The sequence below is a fragment of the Myzus persicae genome, unplaced genomic scaffold (assembly GCF_001856785.1).
Source record: "Myzus persicae strain clone G006 unplaced genomic scaffold, MPER_G0061.0, whole genome shotgun sequence".
Taxonomy (NCBI): domain Eukaryota; kingdom Metazoa; phylum Arthropoda; class Insecta; order Hemiptera; family Aphididae; genus Myzus; species Myzus persicae.
The window spans coordinates 626,634-652,683 of NW_019100692.1; the positions used below are offsets into that span (position 1 = coordinate 626,634).

Here is a 26,050-nt window from a genome sequence, read left to right on the forward strand (position 1 = left end):
ACAATAGTTTTAATTCGTAATAAAAATATTGGTATGTGTTTTTTTACAAATAGTTTTCAATAAAATAGAATATATTATAAATTACAAAGATACACCAATGATTAACACATTTTTTCTTTTGTTATGATGTAAAGATTTAAACAAAAGTTGTAATAACTATGAAACGGTCTATAGAAATGTATTAATTTAAATAAGTATCACAAATTAATAAAAAAAATAACTAGATTGGTATTACTCCATGAACTAATGCTGAATGCCGTTTAAGATGTGTTTTTTGAATATAAGTTTTATCACAAAGGGGGCAATTGAATCGTAGACCACATTCATTGCGCCAGTGATACTTCATATTCACTCGATGCTTAAAACTTCGTCCACATAAATTTGGGCAGACGCTGCGTTCATTTTTAAAAATGTCAACTTCTGTGAAAAATAAAAATAATTTTTGATTATATTATTTTAGTTTTTTTATGATTAAACTAACTTACAAATAACATTTAACAAGGAAGTACATGCCATTTCGTTAAAAATATTGTATATAAAAATTAAAATATTAAACCTGTAAGTTGTAAACTTCAAACTGCTATTAGGTACTGAAATATAATAACTGTTATAATAATAATACACATTAGAATACAATTAGGATCAAAATACTGTGACCAAGCCAATGAAAATTTATATTTTAGTTTTTTTATTAATTTGATACTGATAATTTATAATGATCCAAATACAAAAAATTGATAACAGATAACATTTAAATTATGTGTATATAAGTCATAAACCATAAACTTTTTCAAGTATAAATTATGTCCTTTTTACATTTATAAAAGAATACATTTCAAAATATTTTTACAATCATAAATTAAAAGCTAAAGTAAAAAGTATACATCAGCGGTTCTTAACCTTTTAGAGGTAAAAATATGCAACCAAGATTTTTGGTGATTCTTTTATTATGATAGCATTAAAAAATGTACATCTGTGACAAACAATGTATTGGAGACCCATAAAAAAAATGTTGGCCACCCACTGGTTGAAAATCGCTGATATACCTAACACATTATTAAAGTCTTACTATTCAATAAATTATATCTATACATAATGTAAAGTTTAGTTTTTAATTTTAAAGTAAATTAACATTACCTACTGTCTATTAAACACGCAGCCTCCTTACATTATAAATTACGTTGAATTAGAAAATAAATGAAAAAAAACATTGAAACTATCATTTCCATAAAATAACTACCATACTACTTACTAGTACCTTTGTACTAACCTACAAATCTTTAGTTTAATATTTCAATACATTGAAATAATGTTGAAATATTTTGTAGAAGTTAAGGAAGATTATATCATTTCTTTGAGCCTTTAATACAATTTTATATGTATAGTGATATTCAATATTTAAATATAATATAATATATCGTTAAGATGCATGTATATTTTATAAATACCCTGTCCTGTATTAAAGTGTATTTGTCAATTAAAAAAATTATTTAATGATATAGGAATAATAAGTTTTAAGTCATGGTCAAGTTTTTTGTAGTTAGAAAACAAAGTCAATACAAAGATAATCAACTAAATACAATAAATAATAATGTACAAATTAAACATATTTATAAATATGTATCGTGGTGTCAGCAATATATTTTCAAAAACACTTGTGTATCATTAGTAAGTGTTTTTTCAACTGTTCATTCAAATGAAATGAAGCATTGCAATAAAGACATGTATAATATTTATTTTTAGTACAATATTTTTGCATGTGTTCTTCATAATTACTTATAACTGTATAAGTATATCCACATCCATTTGGACATTCCATAAACTTGGGAAAATTTTCTTTTAGTTTCAACTTTATCTGAGGTCCTAAAAAACACATACAAATTAGAATATATTTATAAATTGAAATAAAAAATTTAATTTTTTTTTCAAAAATGAAAAAATTCATCTGTGAGAGATAATGTCATATTATACTATAGCAAGTAACTATAAGGAAAATTAAAGGCAAATGAAAATATTTAAAGCAAAACTAATATTAGAAGCGTGTTACAAAAATTGATTAATTGCAAATTGTTAGGAGTAAAGACTATTATGTAGGTAGATAGTATTAAGTAACAAATGGGGCACTTAGAAACATGATTGGGGGTTGTAGAAATTACATTTTTTTTTTTTAATAGAAATGCAAATTGATAAAACTGGAATTGATAATACAAAATTGCATTGGAATATAGGTACACTCATTAACCAATAATTTTATTTTGCCACCTCAGACTTGGTTTGTGGTGTTAGAAGGGCAAACATCAGCAACGTCCTATTGCAGCCCCAAAAAATACCATGGGAAATTGCCTTTATGCTTCTAAAAATTCAGCCTATGTTAAGTGATATATATACTCTGCTCCAAAAGAGAAGATATGAGACAATGATCAATTTTTTTCTCAGAATCGCATGCATCCATGTCGAAAACCATAGTAGGTACTGAAATAAAGCCAGGTGGATGGAGTACTGTCGACCGTCATCCAACGCACGCAGAAACTGTGTCTTCTCATTTGAAACAGAGATTGGTATGTAACATTTGAAGAAAAACATTTGATACCTTTAATTAATACATTTTTTATTTTCATGATATTTTTACTGTACATCTGAAGTATGATATTAATTAAAAATATACATCATGCATTATAGAAACAAAGTAAACCTTGAAATTACTTATGATAGTTTAATACTACAACATGATTAATACATTTAAATTTGTGCAAAACCAATAGGTACGTTAGGAATTGGCTGGGGCTCTGGAAGCTATCTTACACTTTTATGATGAATAAATTAATGTTAGTAAATAATAAATTAAAATAAGATGAAATAAATGAAAAATACGATTTATCATTTATTCCTATAAGATTGTAGGTATGAGCATTATTGACTGATTGCTGCTTAATTTTGAAGTTTGCTATAATATGCTTCCTATTTTAGTGCTGAAAAACACAAATTAAACTCATATTAATACTCAGAAACTTTGTTTTAGTTAATATCAATTTTTTGGCCGTATTTTTCTTTTATTTACTTGAACCCTACCAATAATCAGTTTCTCCTCAATCTTGTACTCATTGTTGAAATTGTTTTGCTTAAGAGGACACTACCCATTTATTAGTTGTCTCTTTCTTACACAAGTATGACATACCAAATTTGCATCTACTAGTTTCAATAGTGTGCTGTTAGTTTTGATATTGGAATGAATTGACCTATTATTAAACTATTAGGCAAGAACATTATCTGTGCTTAACCATCAATTTGTATTCAATATTTTGATTTTCCAGCGAGTTAGGAGCATTTTTAATTTGTGGTATTTCATATACTCATATCGAGCTTGAAAATGAAAATATCAAAAACTGCCAATTTTCTTATCTAAAGTTTTGATAATAGGTCAATTCACTTTTATATAGGTACAAACACAGAACACAATTGAAATATGTGCACAAAAATTTAGTATGTAAGACAGAGAAAAAAACACATGGGTAGCATCCTCTTAAGTACATTTGGTAGGACAAATATCATTTGTAAAGATTTTAAAGTAAAATTATAAACGTTCCTACTATCTGAATCCATTTAGGTTTATTTAAAGTATTTGACGGTGTAATGTGTCCGTAACTAACTTTCAAAAAATAAAATTATAAAAACAATGATTTTACTGCACCCAATCAAATAACTTCAATTTAAGCCATTTTAATTATTATAGTGTATAATTCATTATTTAATAACTAAGAATTTAAAATCATTTTATTATTATTTTAATGTATAGAACATTTTTTTTATAAAAATTATTATTTTAATCGGTACTAATTATAACAGAAGAAATCCTCAAATTCGAGAAAAAAATGTTCAAAATATTGTTTGACATTTACGACAACAAACTAACATTGGAAATCAATTTGCTTTTTTAAAATGTCACTACTTATTAACTAGTTTAAAAAAGAAGAACTAAGTTAGATGTATTGAATGGATAGATTACGTGACAAAAACGAAGAAAAGTAACAAAATTATGATGGAGGAGGAATGTTAACAAATGCAGTATGCAATCCATTTATTTTGGCATTCACTTATTGAAGAATACTTAAATGTAAAATCAGTAAGTGTTACATTGTTTTATTTCAATTCAATAGAAAAATAAAATACAGTAATATCATGACAATAAAATGAAATAAAAATGTAACAATTTATCTACCATTAAGTTACTAATTATGTATGTATGTTTACCAGTCGTAAAGATAACATTTTTGTATATCCTTATATTAATTATAAAATATATAATATGCTTACAACTTAATAAAATATATTCTTATAGATAAGCACTTTTAACTTAAATAATTATTAAGTCAAATTGTTTTCAACATTCTTTGGTTTATTATAAACAGGAAAGCCATGAATATAAATCATATGTGATTTGAGTGATTGCTGCTGTGTAAATCTTTTATGACAGACTATACATTGGAATTGTGGTTCTTTACCACATTCATATTTTACATGTCTGAAGAGTCCACTTTTATATTTGTATCCTCGGCCACAGCCAGGTTTGTCGCATACATAGGGACGCCATTCACTGGGAGTACACAATGATAAAGATAAATCTAAAAAATAATTAACAACAATGAGAAATAAATGACACTATTCATAACAGTAAATAATGCAATCAGAATCTACTTAGGCAAATAAAAAACACATAACTAAACAAAATACAAATAATAAATAATAAGTACTCAGAATGGTCAAATTTAAATCTCTCACAAGTCAAATTCAATTGTTTAAAAATGTTATATAGTAACAATTTGCTTACCTGTAACCTGTATCATGGTTTTTTGATAAATTGATAGATGTATTGGTTATGTGTTGGATACTGATAAAATAGTAATGTTAATTGAACAAACAAATGTAATAAATGAGAAATTATTATTTTTATTTCTAGTTACATTTCATAATTCAACCATCTCCCTTACTCAGATTGAGAATTCTAATAATACACATCTTACAATAAGTGCAATTCTGAAAAATAACTAAAAACTGAAATGTAATGTCTATACTTTTAAAATTGTTATTATCAATTTATTAATATTATTATTCTAGAACTAAGTAAATTAGATATAATGCTGTTTATGTATAAAAATCATATGTCTACGAAGATGCTCTTTACGTTTGAATGGCCTGTTGCACATGACACATGGAAACTTCCATTCAACTCCACATTCATATTTAATATGTCTTGATAATCCTCTACTATACGTGTACAGCCGATAACAATTAGGACATTGATAGGAGGGTACTAGAAATCAAATATTTGTTTAAATTATATTCATCATTACTATATATATATTTTTTAAACTATAAATAAGCTAAGCAAGAAATAAAAAATATCAATAGCTTACAGTAAATGTTTTAAACACTAATTATCAAACAATTTAATACATAATCCATGGTAAATAATTCCACAGGTACATTTTTTTGGCAAGACCGAAACAACTGGAATAGTAAAGTAATTTTATATAATATGTGGTTGTTAATCATTGTCAATTTATAAATAAACAAACATCTAAGATTATATTATCTTAGTCTGACTGAGTCAAAAAGTCAATTAATTCCATACAACATTTCATTTCTTATGTAAATATTCCTATTTTTTAAAATAAATATATTGCTTTTGATTATGACTAAATTTTAAAATTTGGTGTGAATACTTAGATGATACAATTATGTCTATGACAGGATATCCAGATCTTAATTATTGTTCATCATTGCTGTATTTTAGCACAATTTACATACCAGGTATAGCTAGTGGCTTGTTCAGCTTTTTTGAGAGGGGGGATATGAATTGTTGACTATTCTCAGACTATGTTTTATATACATTCATTGCTTTATTATATATTTGATGTGACAAAAATAGGCCAAAGGGGGGACATGACACCCTCATCAACCCTATGTGACATATGCCCCTGAGTATAGACATAGCATAGTGTATAATAGTAATTAGTTCTAATAAATACCTTATGTATCAAGATCAAAAAAATTGAACTATTTTACTATTTAAATATAAAAAGAGTTAATATATAACTTATAAAACAACATATTGTATTAAATAATTAAAATAATAATACATAAATATTAAATAATTCATCAGATATTAAAGGTATGCAAAAATTGTAACTTTAAACATTTTATTAAAATATAATAAAAAAATGTATACTCAATTTATTATTCAACCTAATTACAGATGTTACAATATTATTCTATGAAGCAAGATCATATGTCTTTGATAACTCATTTTATGCTTAAACTTCTTGTTACACATTGAGCAACAAAACTCTGGAGGCTTTCCACACTCAACGCGTACATGGTATAAAAAACCAGTTTTGGTTTTGTATTGTCGTCCACATTGTAAGCATAAATATGGTTCTAAAATTAAAAATATATTTTATTATTCAAAACATAAATACAGTACAAATGTACAAAATTACCTAATAAAGCATATATAATATTATATTTGTAAACATAACATGAATATTAGTACAAAGTGCATAAGGTACTGTACGTATAAGCAGTGGCGAGTTGTAAGTTGGGGAGACATTGAAATAAATAATTAAATTAGGCATAATGACAATATTTATATTGATACTCATACTTAGACAATATTACACAAGAAATAAACAAATTGTTAACTGTTCGGCAACTTATCTTCTCTAAGAATACTATTTAAAAAAAGTGATTTTAACAAGTATATAAATTTTATATTACTATATTTAAATTTATACAAAAATATTTTATTTAGGTATAAAAAAACCAAATTATTCATCCGTTTTTATATGGGTTGTATGATTGTTTCCTATGATGCTTCGCCACTGAATATAAGCATGTAAATTAATATATATTTTTAAACTTAATATACAATAGCCTATACACATATTTTAAAGTTAAAGCAATAGCGTTTTAGATCAAATTCATCAAACAAAACATTACATGGTAATCCCAGTATACACACTCTGTATAAATAAAATATTGAGTTGTGGTCTAAAAGCTATGTCTACTTTAAGAGTAGTTATCACTCTATTGAAACTGCTAAACAAAAATTTGTTACGTCGTATGAGTGTAAGACGGAGACAACACAGTGAGTGTAACGTCCTCCTAACTAATTAATACTATCTTGGAAAAAAAAAAATTTTAAACCTTTTATATATTGTATTTTTGCTCATAAATCATAATGAAATAAGTAAAAATAACGTATGAATAGTTGCAAATAAAAAATTTCGGTAATAAGGTAATATTGTGGTAATATTTATTGAACTACAAGTTCATAATATTTTTTTCCAGGGAGGGAGGGAGGGCAAGTGCCCTGTCTTGCCCCCCCCCCCATAGGTGCCTATGCATAATAGACTATTATATAAAAAAAAATAATGGTATATTTATCATAGGTATCATGACACTTACTACAATTTGTATGAAGAGGACTTTATACCTGCATGTGTTGTCTTAAAACAAGTATTCAATCCATATTAGGTAAGATAAATATGTATTATTTATTGACCTAAGGCAAAACTCTCAAAACACATTATTATTAAACCATGTGGCAATCAAATTACATTATTAAGTTGAAGAGAATATAATGAATATATGTATATATTTATACATTATCAAAGTATTATATGTTGTAAGTAGGTATTCCATGTAATAAAGAAATCAACACTCTATTTTATAGTAATCATTTAATCATTGGAAAACTATAGAAGACTGTACACAGATAGTTTTTCATGTAATTTCAGTTTTACTTTATGTATTATTCATTTAATACTGAATGCCTAAAATAATTATATAATTTTTAATCAACAGGCCATACAAAATGATAACGGTTTTTTAAAGTTTGACAAAGTATAAGTGGTTCTACCTATTGACACCTAATACAATCATCATAAAAAAGACAAAATAAGTTAGATAGATTTAAATTATAAGTATAAGTATATTTTAATTTTACATTTCCATAGATTTCTTTGGGAATGAAATTAATTACTAAACATTAGTAATACATTTTAGTTCTAAAATGTATTCAAATTAAAAAAATGATATACTTGACATTAATAGTAGATATTAGTGCATAATTTGTATGTACACTTATAATAATTACAATATTATAGTAATACTGTTTATTCAAAAGAAATTCTAAAATATTAATTGATACTCGTCAAGCATATTATGTTTAAAAGCCATATGAGTTTTCCAATTGGATTTATAATTGAACTTTTTCAAGCAAATTTTGCAGCTGAATGCGGGTGGAAAATCTGAACAAGACATCAGATGTTGTTTTAGATGGTCATTACGTTTGAAAGACTTGAAACATTGATCACACTTAAACCGACGTGGTACTCCACACTCGGTCATATGTCTATGGAGTTGTTTTGATGCCTTGTAAGTTCGCCCACAATTTTTAGGACAGACCCATTTACACTCTGATGAATACTCTAAACATACCAATAGATTTATAACTTTAATAATTAATTATACAATTAATTAAGTTTAAAGCAATAAATCATGCATTTAACAAAAATATTACAAATACATTAATAACTAAACAATTTTGAGTGAAATAATAAACAGTAGAATTATTAAACCTAGAGCAGAAAAATATTCACAATCGGATAATTTTATCCCTGGAATAAAATTAAAAAGAGCCAACCAATCACTACACAATACAATTTTAGTTACTTTATTAATTAACAAAGTTAAAATACAATAATACAAATAAGAATATTGTTATCAGGTATTTTGAGTTATTAGTTAATTACCAAATAAAACTGAAGACACTTATGAAATTGTAATTTAACTTGTTAGTCATAGTAATATATTTAAAATGTTCTATATGTTAATATGAACAAAAATATCTTCAATAACAATAACATAATGAAAAATCATAATGATCTATTGATTAAACTCTTCAAGACCAAATTAATTAAATAATTAATGGTAATGGTAAGAGAACAAAATACCAGTTACTTTTGGAAAAAAGGTAAACAGAGAGTTGTTCAGAAAATGAGTGTGTAATCAGGGGTATGAAACTGTGTGAATTGGCAAAATAGGGCCATTGAGGCTTTGAACACAGCTGTGGTGTACGTGAAATAGGGAATGGTTAACATCTGACCCCAAGTAGCATACCCAAACTCTGTGGCCGTTAAAGTGTTCTGAATAAGGGTAAACGAGGGTCTAACAGTATGTTGGTATATGGGTACGTTCCAAGGTTCAGACTTCAGATCATAGGTAAACAAGAACCTGATCAGCGAATAAACTGTTGACTCCATATTATTCTATGATATTAAACAACAAAAGAGTTGAGGTAATATTGTAACTTGGAATGAGATATATACTATATTTGTGGTATGTTTGGCTAGTAGCTTCACAGTTCATATATTTAGTATCTATATGCTGGTATTTATATTTAAATAATTTAATTTATTTCCAATACAATTAGAATATAAATTATTCAAACATACAATAGTTACATACTTAAAATAGTACATAACATAAAATGTACTTAAGTTAAACATTAAATACAAATAAAATATACTAACATTATGACACAATTATTATACTTTTCAAGGTATTAAAACATAGATTTGTTGCTTCTTAAACGTTGATACAATCTATAAAATAGTTGCATGTGCTACTCCCATGTGGTAACGAAGGCTTTTAAGATGTCCAAACCGTTTAGAACACAGTTGACATTTTATAATAACTCCGCATTCGTTGAGAAGATGATTTTTTAAATTATATTTTCTGGTATACCCGCCAAATTTCCGTTGACAATTATTATTAGGGCACTTAGCCGGGTCAGGTTTTGCTAAATGGTCCAAGCATCCTAACCATTTTATAACTGAAACAAAAGAGGATATTTTTAAATAATTATTAAAAACCTAAATAAAAATATAAATAAAATGTCTAACTCAATAAATCATAATTTAAAAGTATTTAACAAACATGCACAGTTAAGAATCAGTATTTATATAATGACATAACTGATTATGAATTATCTGAATAAATGTGAAAAAATATGTTTTTGAAAATTATATTGTCCAAGATTCTAAGGCAAGTTGTTAATTTCAATTTCAAAGATTATATATTCCATTGTTATTGAACATTAAAGTTCATAGTCAAAATTGGGTACTTATGATATTAATATAATTGTGGTAGACTATCACAAGGACAGAGTATTAACAAACTTTTAATTAGACATGATTATTTCTGAGTAGCCATCTAAAATCATAATATAGATAATTTATCAGTAAATAAAAGTAGAGAACAGGTACTCTTTAAAGTATCATAACAATTTTGAGTTTCTGAGAATAAACTAAATATTGTTAAGACAAAAATGAATAACAAATTATCCATTGTTTCACAAATAGGCTGTAAATCCTATATATTGGACAATGTAAGTACTAGGGTACCTCAAGGCTCCCCTCTAGCTGTATATTTAATACATAATATAATACAATGATAAATATTGAGAGACTAATGATTAATTTAGACTAAGAACCTAATGCTAAAATAAATTCCAGACTAAAAATTCAAAATTTAAAATTCAAAAAATTCAAATATGTTACTCTTTGCTGATTATATTAAAAATATCATAATACAACATAATGGGGAACTGTTTCAAAATGTTCTCAACAATTTTAATGACTGATGCTAATAAATTATGCTTGGATATTTCCAAACAATAAACAATAAACATCTGTTTCATTTATAAATTTGTACCAGCGGTTAGCGGTTAGCTACTCTAATTTATAGATATGATCATAATAGTCCTTTGATTAGGGTTATGTGACTTGTCAATGATTATAATTTTTTTCTTTTAACTACATTAGATTGTTTAAGGTCTACCTTAATTAGATATAGAATTAATTTATATTTCATTTTAATCTGTAATTTTTTTTTTTGTTTAATCATTTTCTAAGTTTGACTATATATTAGATTGTTTGCTACATATATTTTTGTTGCACTACCGATTAAAAACAAAAAAAATAAATAATAACAATAAATTTAAAACATAAATCATTTTTATTTAATTTAACTAACCAAATAACACATAAGGGTAATGTAATTAGAGTAACATTAACATATAAATTCATTCAATTAATAAGAAAATGCACTATATCTAATAATACATACATTTTACAAAAGGAACAAAACAAATACTTAGGTAGCAACATATAGGTTATACATAGGTTATATAGGTTATACCTATACTATATATTAATGTACTTAAAATCTACAAGAGATCTCAAATATGATGAAATCGGGGAACATACAAAATATTATTGTTAATTCACTCTCTATACTACAGTGTGAGATATTATAGAATCTTGGAGTAATTTCGGTTTTAATCTGTACCATAAAATTAAAAATTATAAATGTATATATATATAAATGTGATCACACAGTCACAAATAAATTATCATGTTATACCCACATATAACACTTTTAATTTCTGTGGTCATAACTCACATTCTTATACAATTATAATATTCAGCTGTACAAAATTTATTTTAATTTATAAATTACAGCGTTTCTCAATTACTACGTAAATAAGAACTTGAAGGAGGGGTAAAGGTTGGAAAAAGTAGAATTTGATTTGTTTGAAATGGTTTTTTCTCTAGAAAACAATGAATATGTTATTGCTTCTTAAAAATGAATAATTTTCGTAAATAAAAACAGGATGTTTAGTTTTTATAATATATCCTAGTATTTTATATTATAGTATAGAATACACGACAACTATTTTCACTTTTTTGACACCAAAAATAAGTGCCCGTATTAACTTTCTGTAAGTTTGGACTAGAGAATACATTTATTATCTATTTTTAAAAAAGTGAGTTGAGCAAAAACACAAGGTTCATACTAAATTCTATAATATTTATTCTGATTGTTACATTTATTATGTGACTAATAATAATAAATACATACTATTTTATAATTTCTTATCTGTTGTGTGAAAATAGACTATATCAAATTGATGACAAAGAGTAAGTGAATCAACAAAATATGAGAAACGCTGAAATAACAGAAATAATAGTTTATTATCCAGAATAATAAGAGAATGATATAGTATGATATATATATATAATTGCTATAACAGTAAAAACATATCGATATACATTTCTATAGGTACATATTATATAATATTTGATTATATTTATTATGCTAAACTTATAAATTGTGTAATAAACTATAGTGCCTATTTAAATTAGATTTTTGATGAAATCTACGTTCACAAATTGTACAAATGAACATTTTCTCAATACCACATTCATATATTTCATGTCTACGGAGGTTTGCTTTATATTTATATGAATTACCACATTTCTCACACGAATAACGTGGTAAATGGAATAAACAACCTGTGAACATTTTTTTAAATTTACAAATTATTATCAAATATATACTTTATTTGAAAGACTATTATAATTATTAAATATAACAAAATTCATGCAATTAAAAACATTATCTACTATTAAAATAGGTAGGTAATAATGGTATGACAATATTGCATATGATAATATTGAAAAGGATAATATACTGTAAGTATATTATTCAAAGTTTAAAAGTAAAGACATTACAATATGTATAATTTATAGTAAAAAAATAATAAAACCTAGAATGGACATTAAAGTAAACAAAAATATTTAGATTTGTTTCAAAAAAAGTTTATATATGTAATTGAAGTAGTATAACATATACTATATTAATTATAACAGTCATTTGAGAAATGTATTTAAATATTTCATAATAGTTTAATGTTTAATCTACATTTTAAAGTGCACTTACAATAAAATGTAAGGTACAATTATATTGTCTGTTAACAAACCTACAGATGTATTTTGTGTAATTTACATTTAATAATGACTAATAATTAATTTTTGATTTAAAAATAAAGATGAAAAAATTTACAATTTGTGTTATTTAAAATTAAATATCATGAAAAAATACCTAACCAAAGTAATTAAATCCAAACAGTGGTGAAATAACCCATACACGACCACAGTGGTTCAACCCCCCTCCCACCATCAACAATTTATAATAAATACAAGTATTATCAGTATAACTATAATTATTAAAATAATTTTTTTTTCATTTTCATATTGTGCGTCCACCATTATATTGAGATAAAATTTAAGTTGAGTAGTAATAAATATTTGATACTTACAGCAAAAAAATGTCTGAATAAAATTACTTCATCTTGGATGATAGATAAAAAATACAACTTTCAAGTTCAATTGTCAAACTATTAGACTGAAAAGAATTCATCAACATTATAATTCATATCTATTCAACAAATATATATATATATAGATAGATATAATTGCTTAGAAAACATTTCTGAGATGTCTATAATAAAGAATTGTACTGAATAAATACATACAAAATATAGAATAATATAAATTGTAATTGAAGTAAATTAATATTTTTTAAAGGATATATCCACTGTCCAAAAATATGATCAGTTCTCTAACAACCACCATAGAAGTAAATCACAATGAAAAATTCTAATAAAAATTTTAAATATACCACAATTTATTGTATGTTATAGGTATAGTACTCATAACATTTTAGCACAATATTTAATATTTATGTCTGTATAAAATTGTGGAATTAATAAATTTGAAGAATGCATCAGAAATTAAAATAAAATACAGTATGAAAATAAATCATGTTAAGTATAAAAATCTTAATATTTTAAATTTTGAATCTCCAGAACAAAAATTATAAATTGAATAAAAAAAATAGAATGAATTACTCGAATTTGACATTATAAGTCTTTATAAAAGGATCAGCAAGTTTAGAATTTAAAAAAAAATATATGAATTAGCCCAAGTATGAACTATTTTAAGACCGCTAGGATAGATAAGCATATATAATCATAATTACAATATGTATACAAAAATAAATTATTTATTAAACATTTTTCAGTTTTGAAGGAAATTTCAAAAATATAAAATACATAGATGAATGGAAATTTATTAAGTCAATTGTTGAGGTTTTGAAAAAATATATTTATACAGTTTGAAGCACTTATAATTTTTAGGTTTCATTGTAAAGTTGTTTTAAATTAAAAACTATACTTATGAAGCAGAAAATATATCTGATATAGTGATATATAATATAGAATAATAAGTTCTTATTTATAAAAATTTAATTCGAAGGTTAGTTAGAAAACTAAAGTGGCAGAAGAAGCAATATAAATTACGAAGCATTCTGAGTTCATCTAGGACAATGTGTATCAACTTTTTTATATCCCAGTACCACAAACAAATGTTAAACAATTTCTTGTACCTATCACATGAAAACAATCTGTGGTATAAAATTGGTACCATTATATACAGTACGTTGTTCATTAAATTATAACAAGGTTAGAAATAAATCACTAAAATGTAATATTATGTTTATGTTAAATAATGAGTTAAGACTTAGAACAACTGTTAGACATTACAACAGATTTGATATGAATAAATATGAAGTAAAAAAAAAAAACTAGCATTTATTAGGCATGTATAATACACATATTAGACCAGTTTAAACAATAGAATATAATACTTGAAACAGTTAAGTAATCATTTTATAAATTAAAAACATCAAAAATAGTCTATACCTATAAGATATAATGTTTATATAAGTAATAAAAATTTTAAATGTTTATATAATGGCACAACATTTTCTTTACATATATTTGATATTAATGGCACTTAATATAATTTTCAGTTTTAATTGAAAAAATGTATTTAAATTATACATTGTTAGTTGTTACTAATAATATACAATATGTATACAAATATAGAAAATTAAATTATACGATATTGATGAGTTAATAAGTTCTGCTAATTGATATATAAATAAAAATAGAATTTGGCAATCCTGGTCAAGTAGCAACTTCAATGAAAAACTATTTAGTTAAAGTTCTTGGATTAACAAGTCTTTAACAAGTGTTCAAGTTCAATTTTAAAATGATTTAAAGTATTAACCATTCACATTATTTTAAAATTCAAATAATATCTTAAAATTTTTAGATTCAGATTATCTATGATAAAACAATTTAAAGTAGAAATATAAACATTTTTTTTTTTTACAAAAATGTTTTAATTCTAATCAACATGATAAGAATTAACATCATTTTATATCAGACTTTTTTTTACTTGTAGAACTTTACATATACTTTGGAAGTTCTACATTAGGATAAATTAATAAAATTGTTTTTTTACTTATTGTAAGCATGATACTACATAGAACACTTAAACTGTGTATATTCAACTACATACTTGTGGACATTCATTTGATGTGCTTTGAAGCTAACCGGTTGTTTAAAATATTTGTTACATTCTGAACAGTAAAACTTGGGTTTCACACCGCACTCATAACGCATATGAACACTGATAGCTTGTTTAGATTTATATTTTTTTCCACATTGGTTTGTACAATAAAAAAGACCATCTGAAGATGGACCGGGGTATTTGTTCATTCTTCCAGATTTTGGGTTAAATAATAATGGCATAACTGTAAAATAAAAATATATTATTAGTAAGTTAACATTAAAAAAAATCTAAGAGTAAACCATGCACTGTTATAATTGAAGTGCCAAAATGAAGAAATACAGTTTAACAAGCAAATTATTAAAAAATTATAAAGTTTTTTGCTTTCTTTACAAACAAAAAGCTTAAAATAAATTGTGCTAAATAATTTTGAAAAATCTTACATTAAGGTGAGTAATTATTATTATTTCTTATATCGGACTAATATATAAAGGTAATATATTATAAAGGTAATTCAATTTTTAATTTAAACATAATAGATATATACATTTAAACAATTACAAGACTAAGAAATTACAACAATAAATAACAAAAAACAACATTAAGACAATATTCAATGAATTCTATAAGGTATCTTAACAATTACAGTGAGATTACTCTTACTAAGCAGTAAAGTAAGAACAAATTAATTTCATAATTTGATTATCTCAGATTGTTCAACTAAAGTTAAACAACAAGTTCAAATTAAGATTACAATATATAGTACCTTTTGATAAGTAAAAATAACAAATATTTGTGCATACATTTAAAAGAATCATAATTTTATCCTTACAAAATAATATTGAGTAGTTAATTATTTACAATGTAGAATACATCATGAGATTATTAATAAACAATATTCTATATAGTACAAAGATATATAATCATTAGTCATTCGTTATCTCTCACATACACAGGAAATTTATATTCTGATTAATCAATAGTTTGACATTTTTGATCTAAGGATATACTTACTTTAACAACCATCAAATTTCAAAATGGCACACATCTTGGATTTTCTAAACATTTTAGTTCTAAAAAGGCAATAATTTGATAACAATAATATTTTATAATAAAAAAAAAATGATAATAATAAATCTTTAGAAATATTCTTATCTTTAAATTAAAAATCAGTAAACTATTTTGTATACAGAATGGTAATTTTCTATGTTATGTGAACACAACAGACTCAGAAACAACAGTGTGTTCTCCTAAGAACAAATAGTATATCATGGATTTATGTGCACTTTTCAACAGGGGCGGCTTCTTATAACAATACTAGGAGTGACTGCTCCTACCCCAAAAATCGGGAAACAAAATGTTTTAAGTTTAACAGGTTTATTTATAATTCATAACAGAAGATTGATCATTCAAATAAAAAATAAGTGTATCTATATCATAAATTGTAAAAGTTAATGAAAAATTTGACTAAGGAAGAACCTAAAAATTTACATTGGTCCTAGTAAATGTAGTTGGTGGGTTGTATATAAACTTGCTCCTTGAGTTATAAAGACTCAAACCGCCACTGCTTTTCAATATCAATTTATTAAAACTTTAAATTTTGATTAATGTTACAAAATGAAGTGATTTCATGTGGATTTTAAAGTTTCCAGGTTGTTTAAATTTTTTGTTACAGATATTGCAATGGTATTTTGGTGGTACATTACATTCATATTTTAAATGGTTGTATAAGCCTGGCTTAGTTTTATAATTGCGGTGACAGTTCTTGTTTGGGCAGTTATACAACTTTCCATCATTCTGAATCCAAATATCTAAACACAAAATGAAAAATTAGTTGAAATAAAACAAACGAAGGATGTCAATTTAAAAAATAATAATTGAAGTTTTACACTTAAATACACTTGCATAAATGTATAAAAAGGTGATCTCTACTATAGATCTCTAAAATTCTTACTGTGATAAGAAAATAAGGTACAAACAAAATCAGATAAATATAGTGAATGTTAATAGTATGTTTAAACAAGCACATACCAAAAGCAACACGACATACATCACTTGTGTTCTAAATTATATATTGCAACAAAAACCATAATTAAAAATTTTAACAAGTACTTCGTACATCTATTTAAATTACAAGCATTGAACATTTTAATTCTGTATTTAAAAATATTGATCTACAGTTTTTTTTTTAGATCGATAATACAATAATCCTGAAATTGAGTAATTATTGTATAGTAACAATTTACTAAAAAAATACATCCTAATTTCTTAAATAGTCAACTTTTTTTAGAAAAAATATAATATACATAAATATGCATACTAATGTTGTATACATACAAATTATTTGGAATTTCAGATTCATGAATAGGATTAAATAAAATACATTTATTAATAGAATAATTACTATGTATAAATTATAATGCTTTTATTTTTGGAAAATATGTAGAAAAGACTATAATTGCAGATCATAATCTTAATATTATTAGTTCATCTATGCCATGAAGATGTGATGTGTTGTAGCCATATGTTTTTTAAAATTAGAGCGGTAATAAGTCGCTTTGCCACAAATTGTACAAACAAATTGAGGATCTTTATTACATTCATATTTCATATGGCTTATTACATTTTTCTTTCGACGATATGTACGCCCACATTGAGTACACTTAAATGCATCTTCACCAAAATATTTCTGTTTAGCACTGTTATTATATCGATTTACTGAAATACAAATAGTCAATATTAATAATAAAATAATAATTTTAACATTATATAATACTCAATTGATTGTGGTAATAAATTATAAGCAATCAAAAAGCATTTTTAATAGATAACTCAACACAACTATCATGTTTATAATTTTATTCTTAAGTTAAATTTAAATAGTATCATGAAGATGTTTATATACTATGATAAAACATAAAGTATTATTATAACTGTAAATATAAATCATTAGCAGTGTGAATATAAAAAACATATATATATATATATAGCTACTTAACATAAGTTAAGTTTAATATCCATACCTAAGTTATGTTAGGTCATATATTTAATAATTAGGTATAAAGTTTTATAATAAAAGATTTATATAATGGTACAATAACAAAAAACAATGTGATTTTTTTATTTTATTTACAGACAACTGACATGATTAAAGTTATGATTTGTTTGTACTTGTCAAGATTTGATAATATGATTACCTAAACAGTTGTACCTACGATGCAAAACTGAGGATTTAGTTGGGACAAAAAATTACATTTGTTTTATTTTGTGTCTATTTGAGTCCCACATACTGACAATCGTTAATAAAAGAACAATGAATCGTTAAGAAGTGTGATATTGAAAAATTAAACTCAGAAAATATTACAAGTGTTTTATAATTTTAATATTTCAAAATGTTATTCTATTAAATTTATTCTAACTTCAAAATATTTCATTTAAGTAATTCCTAAAACATGTGACGTTAAGGTGCTTGGCTCTCAAAAATGATGTGTGAATATGGGACGATTCAGGTACCTCCCTCAAGGATGGTCATTTAAAAAAACACAAAAAATATTCTCACAGCAAGTGTGATATTGCTATGAATCGTAGAATTGAATACTGTACCATCCCACGCCTTAACTACACTTATATGAAGCTGTATTATCTCCATACGGAAAATATTTTTTAACATACAAAGTCATAAGCCTAGTTGTTGACCAACCTAATCGATTCTCTCATATATATCAATGAGCGCTGGGTTTACCAGATCTAACCACTATAACTTCTTTATCGTGCGTATATTTAATGTTTGCAGGCCTAGGTCATATTTATACCTATTTTATGTTGTATATAATATCAGAGCATGTAGCAATCTCAAAAGTAAAACTGAAACAGAAATTAGTTATGATATTTGTAAAATAAATGTCCATGGAATAGAATTGTTACTACCTATGTCAAACTAAAAATAAATAAATAATGTAAATTCATGATTTCTAATTTTGTAAATCTTTCTGTATATTTATAATTCTACTGTATGTGTGTATGTGACTGAACTCCTCCTAAACGGCTCGACCGATTTGAAATTTGAATACATGTTTTTGTGTGCTTTTAGGTGATGCCTTTGGATGGTTTTGATTCACAATTGAACCTGATAGTTCCGACCCGAGGAGTTGCTCAAACAGGAATTTTAAGATTAACGAAGAAAATATTTGTTTATATATGGTAGCTATTGTTCATAGGAGAAATATAAATATATTTAGTAGAAATTGTTTGTAGAAATTGTTATTTGTTTTTGCAGTGGTTCATCGAGCAGATCAGGTGTAAGCATGCATACAACTGAATTTTAAAAAAATTGCCAACAAAGGTCACTGAGTTGCATTTATAGCCGCTCATCAGCATGTCCGCATTCAAAATAAAAATAAAACATATTATTAATATTAAGTACTCATCAAGCGGAGTCCTCAATCCACAGTAGGTAGACATAATATACTGCTCGCATCATCACCATCGAGTCTCATATAGAGTTGGCATTTTTAACGTGCAGCAAAGTGCACGGGATTAGTTAGTTATATATGTAATATAACATTGTTAATATTTTAATATTAGCTTTTTCTATGAAAAACTCACCAGGAATAACAATTTGTAAGCTATTAATAGTTTAAATTGTACAAGAATTTTAAAATAATGTACCACACTATTATTACACTGAATCAATGTTGCAGCAATATTAATCTCTAACACTAAACACATTACAATTCAAAATATACTTAACATTAAAATGGGGCATTTATCAATTACGTAAAAAATAGGTAATCGTTAATAATTTCACCGAGATGGATTATTATTGAATGAAAACTCAATTTACTAAAATCATTATAATATTTAAAAACAAAAAAAGAAAACAGGTATAAAATTAAATATTCCTTGACTTGGATTTTGAAATTAGTATTCTTGAGGTAGTGTACTTATATATCAACATTTTATATCATAGTTAAAATATATAATACCATGAACACTATTTTACAAATTAATATTTTGTGAAAGATTTTAAACAGTAAATTATAACTTAGAAACAGTAACACAGAATGTAACAATAATTATAATAGGTAGACACTTTCCAGGCGGGCAGACGGTGGTAAACAGTAAAGTAGTAAAGTTAACTAAGAAGTAGAAACTTAGTAACCACAAGGCACGAACGGTCAACGGAGCACGAACAGACTAACTTATACACTATCAATCTAGATAGTAAGTACGTTCAGTAATGATAATATTATAATTGTTTAATGTTTATTGTTATTATTTGTATCATTTATGATAGCATTACTTGTTATCGAGCACGTGGGTGAAAAACAGTATAGCCAAAAGTACAATTTATTTTTACATTATTATTACCAATCAATATTTTTGGTGTAGCAAATAGAAATGGCTAAGACGTGGGATAAAGACGTCAAAGCAAAACCATAAGATATAAATTATTATGCTATTACAGTTGGGTAGTATAGTAGATAATAGATATTCTATTGATTAAGAGGACGGCACACCCGCATGTATTAATTGTCTCCGTCTTACAGGTGTACATCATAGCAAAAACTGTTTTGGACCGGACAACTTTTCTCGCATCATATTTGTTGTAAACTACCAAATTTTCACAACACGTTAAGGTCCTCACACACTGCAGCGGCGGCGGTAAATTGTGTCCGGACTCATTTTACCGCCACCTCGGCAGTGTGTGGGGACCTTAAAGAAAAACTTTACCATTGCAACAGCGTGCTTTTTTAATTACATTATCCAATCAATTTTTATAAGCAAATAGAAAAAAATGTTTAGTAGCAAATAACTTTTATTGCATTTATGTTATCTAAAATATAGGCAAGCTGTAGTTGCAAAGATAATTTTCTACTCTATATTATGTTCTGAAATTTTGGAGCCACTACTACCAACACAGAAAGATAAAAGTTGTCCCCCTCAAAACAGTTTTTGCTATGTTGTACATTTGTAAGACGGAGAAAAGACATGCGGGTGTGATGTCCTCCATGGGTAATAATATTCAATAAGTTAAAAATCTAATCCTATGCGGACTTTTAAAATGTTGCGTATTTGAATGAATAGCTTTAAAAGGTTTACCGGGATTATTTTTTTTTTTACTAGCAGAAAAAAACATATATATCGGAACATTTCAAACATGTTGAAAAAAAAATGGTCGAAATCGGATAATTATTTCTACTAATTTTCATAATTTTATTTTACATTTTAAATCAAAAAAGTACAAACCAGTATATTATATTATGGATAGTTGCGATTTAAGGGGACGCTACACCCGCATGTGTTGTCTCCGTCTTACAAACGTAGAACATAGCAAAAACATATTTTGCGCGGGAAAGAACCGAGAAAGCTACAGTCATAATTAAGAAACGAAATTTTCACCACATAAAAAGGAGAACGTTGGCTGTGCAATGTCGTTTTTATATTTTCGATATCGGACGTACAAAAAAAGTTATTCAAGTTTGAAAAATACAAAAACAAATGTATTTTGAAACAATAATAACTTTTTTCATATAAGTGATATCGAAAAAATAAAAACGATATTGCACAGCCAAAGTTCTCCTTTTTATGTGGTGAAAATTTCGTTTCTTAATTATGACTGTAGCTTTCTCGGTTCTTTCACGAGCAAAAAATAATTTTGCTATGTTCTACATTTGTAAGACGGAGACAACACATGCGGGTGTAGCGTCCCCTTAATGAATACAATTATTATTATTTTTATGTCGCCGTGACTAATGATTATTATAATATTATTTAAAGTAAAGGCGTAAAGCTGATCGCTGGCGGTGTGTACTCGTCAAAAACCGGTTATGAACTATGAAGCGGTAGTTGTAGCGGATCGGAGGGTAACGAACGTTGTCGAACGCTGCCGTAATAACGTAGCAGTACCAGATTTTTATGCGTTTTTCTTACAAAACAGTTTGCGCGTTCCAATAATACGGATAACTTAGTGCTTTTATTGCAAAAATACCTATGAACAAAATTTTAGAGGAAAATTTTGTCTGGTTCCGTTAATAAGTCCAATTGTTGATATCATTAAAACATCATGAGTTATATCATGATTAATAATACACTTTTTTTAAAAATTTTCAAAAGTTATTTTTAAGACTTAGAAATGAAAATTTCAAAAATCAGGCTTCTGACGGAACCAGATATAACTCTCCTCTACAATTTTGTTTATAGGTGTTTTTACAATAAGACCACTCAGTAACCCATGTTATTGGAATGCGCAATTATGTTTTTAAAGGAATTTTTCCGTGACAGGTCCTCTTAAGTCAATAGTCAATTTGACTACGGATATGGTGCTTAGATCCTTAACCCTGGTGTGGCAGACGGCAGTGTGTTATATTTTCACAGCGATCTGTATTGACGAATTGTTGCTGGATGTTGTTAAGAGGACGTTAGACGTACAAATGTACAATTGTTTTTTCTGTCTTACGAGAGCGTAACATGGCAAATTTTACGCTCATCAGATCACGTTTAGCTTCGTTAGCTTAAAAACTTGAGTGAATTGACCTCTTATTAAATTTAAAATTAAGATTATTATCTAGGTCATTTTATAGAATTGTTTTATACATTTTAATTTTAAAGCGAGTTATGAGTATTTTAAGATATACAAACAATTCACAATTTTTAAAATTCATAACTCGCTTTAAAATTAAAATATAATGAAAATTCTATGTGAATATGTGATGCAGTAGATATTAGATAATAATTTTAGCTTTAAATTTTATTAGAGGTCAATCTACTCTAATTTTTAAAGTAACGGAGCTCAACGTGATCTGATGAGCTTAAAATTTAAAATGTTACGAACTTGAAAAACAGAGAAAATTGATGTCCTCTTAAGAGCTTAATACGCGGCATGGTAAGATTGCAACTTAGTATGGCTGTGGGGGAAGGGGGTGGCAAACCATATTCTCCAAATATTTGTATAGTCATTTCAAATTTATAAGTTCTAAATAATTATTTATTCAATGAGGCGAAAATTGGCTCAGAACAAGTTTATTCAAGTATGCTGTTTCTCAAGTTTGGCTATTCTCAATATTGAAAAATAGGTTGTAGATTTATTAAAGAATGATTATTGGAAAATAAATGATTTAAAAGATGAAAAAATTGTATAAAAATAAAATTTTGATTAAAATATATTTCTATATCTGGTACTTATCTTTGTATAAAAATTAATGTAAATGTATATTTATCATTATCTGCAGTGGCAGATCCAGGGCAGAAATCAAATTTATAAGAAATTCTCAATTTTAAAATGCTCTTGCTTCATTGAGACAACATATTAATATATTATGCAAAGTGTGACGTCCTCGTTGTTAAAAACAGCTTGAGCTTATCGGTTTTTAATAAAAAGAACCGTTGTCATCTTAAAATCAAATTATGTGTATGCCAATGCGATAAATCTATTATAAATTATAATCTTCAAATAGGACTATTTTTTTTCCATTGATAGTTGTCTAAAACCAAGTATCGGCCAATGAGCCACTTTAATGTACTGTAGTGTAGTGTATGTGCCAGTTCACTATTGAATAAACTCAATAAACTAATCTATGCTTCAGTAGATAAAAAATCTATAAAATAATCTTTAAAATACATAATAATCACAAAAAGTTCCATTTCAAGAAAAAAGATACCTAAACCTAACTATAAAATATCTCATTAGTTTCAATTGAAATACACAAGTCCAAACTATTAAATAACTTTAAAATGATATTTTATGGAACCTGACGCAAATAGATCCTTGTGACACAGTGATGGAATTAGACGTTGTATCTAATAATATGTAATTGGATTTGAATCTACACAACAGATATTCATTTAGTAATTACTCTAAATATAAAATTAGGAACTTATTGCCTTATATTTCATTGAATATATTTTAATATCCATGCAATAGACAATAGTTAATCAGAGTATACATAATAAAAATAATACTTTCCTAGAATGCAATAGCGAATAAGTAACTAGGTACCTACATAATATGACCAAATATAATCATATAATTTATAAGAGTAGATATAGAAATAGTTATTTTTATGATACCCAATACAATCGTTATATTTCTTGTCACATAAAAAAATATCTGCTTCTAAACGTATATATAAAAAAAAATAATACAATTTATTGTCAAACTGTTTAAGTTTAATAAAAAATTAAAACTAACTATTAAGTTATTTAACTAACTTAAATTTGAAGTTAAACTATCATATCTTATGTTAAAATGATTTTATAACATTATTAAATATACAAATACCGACATAAGTTGGGTATTACAATTATGTTTTATTTTTACATCAAAAAAATAATCACTACTGCAGCATATTTTGTTCTATAACTTTATGAACATTTTTCATGTGCATTTTCATAGTTGACTTTTGAGCACATTTTTTTTCGCACAGAAAACATTTAAACATTGGTTCAATTCCACACTCATAATTTAAGTGTTGGGTGAGTCCACTTTTCCTCTTGTAAGAGCGTCCACATTTATTTGGACAAAAGAATCGGCATAATGGATCTAATATTGGGTACATATTTTCATCTAAAATGAAAAAAAATAAAATTATTTTATACACTATTTCGCTCCTTATAATTAATATCATTGTTTTGAAACTATGCAAAGTAAGGTATAAATCATGCATAATATTATAGATTAAATATAAATACAAGAATTTTTAAAATTAAATAAGTTTGAAAAAAGCATACAGGTAACAATAAATATATTCTCTACTATAAAAATTATTTTTATTATTATGATGGGTTCATAATTATTTATGTTCCAGGCATTTGAAAAAATATAGGACTAAGTATTGAATTTGTATATTTTCATCCCTTAAAGGACATAATATCTGAGGCTAGATCTCTCCCGGTATTAAATAATAAAAATAAATTAAATAGTAAATATGCTTCTGAAGTTCCAAATATTAACTAACTAATTACAAACTAAATTGTTCTTAATATTACTGTGATTTCCTAAGAATAAGGTAAGTACTTTAGAATAATAATAAACATGTTTTAATAATTTATAAGGTTTTCATTTATTGTTTTTAATTTATTGGTAAATACAATCATCTATATAAATAAACTATTAAAACATTGCCATAATAAAGTTTTATTACGATCAAAGATAATATAAATTATGACTCTGTACATAACTCTTGGTTTGTAAAAGTTATTTTTAAATGATACACACTTTATTATACACACATAATATAATACTTATGTTATAGTATAACATCCCACACGGAAGAAAAACGGTATATCTATACCCAATATTGCAGCCTATAAATAAAATTAACAAAACAATTAATAACATTTTAGCAATTTACATATTGTGAGGTTTAACTTAATAGCAATTGTGTGATCAAACTAAAAATATTTGTTGAATTAAAAAAATTACAACAAGTAACATGCGCAAATAAATACACTACTTTTAAGTTTTAATCATCTGCAACACCCGTAGGTAGTATCTAAGACGTACACCATAGGCGAATCTACAGGGTGTGCCTGGTGTGCCAGGGCACACCCTGCGACTCGTATAAACCTGTGTATAGGGCCCATAATACTCATTTCAGTTACAATGGTATTGAGTCTAAACATTAAACAATTTATATTTTAATTTTAAGAGGACGTGATACCTGCATGTGTTGTCTCTGTCTTACAAGTGCGTAACATAGCAAATTTTACGCTCAGCAGAACACGTG

General features: G+C 25.8%; 3 protein-coding genes across 6 annotated transcripts; all 3 read right to left on the reverse strand.

Moving 5' to 3' along the window:
• Nucleotides 1-883: 883 nt before the first annotated feature.
• Nucleotides 884-6,451, reverse strand: LOC111042405 (zinc finger protein 11-like; the record flags this gene model as incomplete). The annotated part of the gene is made up of 4 exons (XM_022326998.1): nucleotides 884-1,953; nucleotides 4,479-4,619; nucleotides 5,180-5,308; nucleotides 6,259-6,451. Coding segments are annotated over 4 exons (771 nt in total), but the record flags the coding sequence as incomplete, so codon positions are not given.
• LOC111042464 (longitudinals lacking protein, isoforms A/B/D/L-like) lies at nucleotides 4,298-5,123 on the reverse strand. Its single transcript, XM_022327095.1, has 2 exons — nucleotides 4,826-5,123; nucleotides 4,298-4,619 (listed from the first exon to the last, which is right to left on the reverse strand). Exons 1-2 carry the CDS (start codon nucleotides 4,839-4,841, stop codon nucleotides 4,363-4,365), a joined length of 273 nt encoding a protein of 90 aa, XP_022182787.1. The 5' UTR covers nucleotides 4,842-5,123; the 3' UTR covers nucleotides 4,298-4,362.
• Nucleotides 6,452-12,252: 5,801 nt separating the features above from the next.
• Nucleotides 12,253-21,125, reverse strand: LOC111042444 (zinc finger protein 699-like). 4 transcript variants are annotated; one of them, XM_022327081.1, is made up of 6 exons: nucleotides 20,074-21,123; nucleotides 17,947-18,041; nucleotides 17,030-17,134; nucleotides 15,333-15,567; nucleotides 13,226-13,311; nucleotides 12,253-12,419 (listed from the first exon to the last, which is right to left on the reverse strand). In XM_022327081.1, the coding sequence occupies exons 2-5, from the start codon at nucleotides 17,975-17,977 to the stop codon at nucleotides 13,299-13,301; spliced, it is 384 nt and encodes a 127-aa protein (XP_022182773.1). In that variant the 5' UTR covers nucleotides 17,978-18,041; nucleotides 20,074-21,123; the 3' UTR covers nucleotides 12,253-12,419; nucleotides 13,226-13,298. The 4 variants fall into 4 exon arrangements, with proteins under 4 accessions (XP_022182773.1, XP_022182766.1, XP_022182758.1 ...); XM_022327074.1 differs by having other exon boundaries at nucleotides 19,929-21,123; XM_022327066.1 differs by having other exon boundaries at nucleotides 19,747-21,123.
• Nucleotides 21,126-26,050: the final 4,925 nt, after the last annotated feature.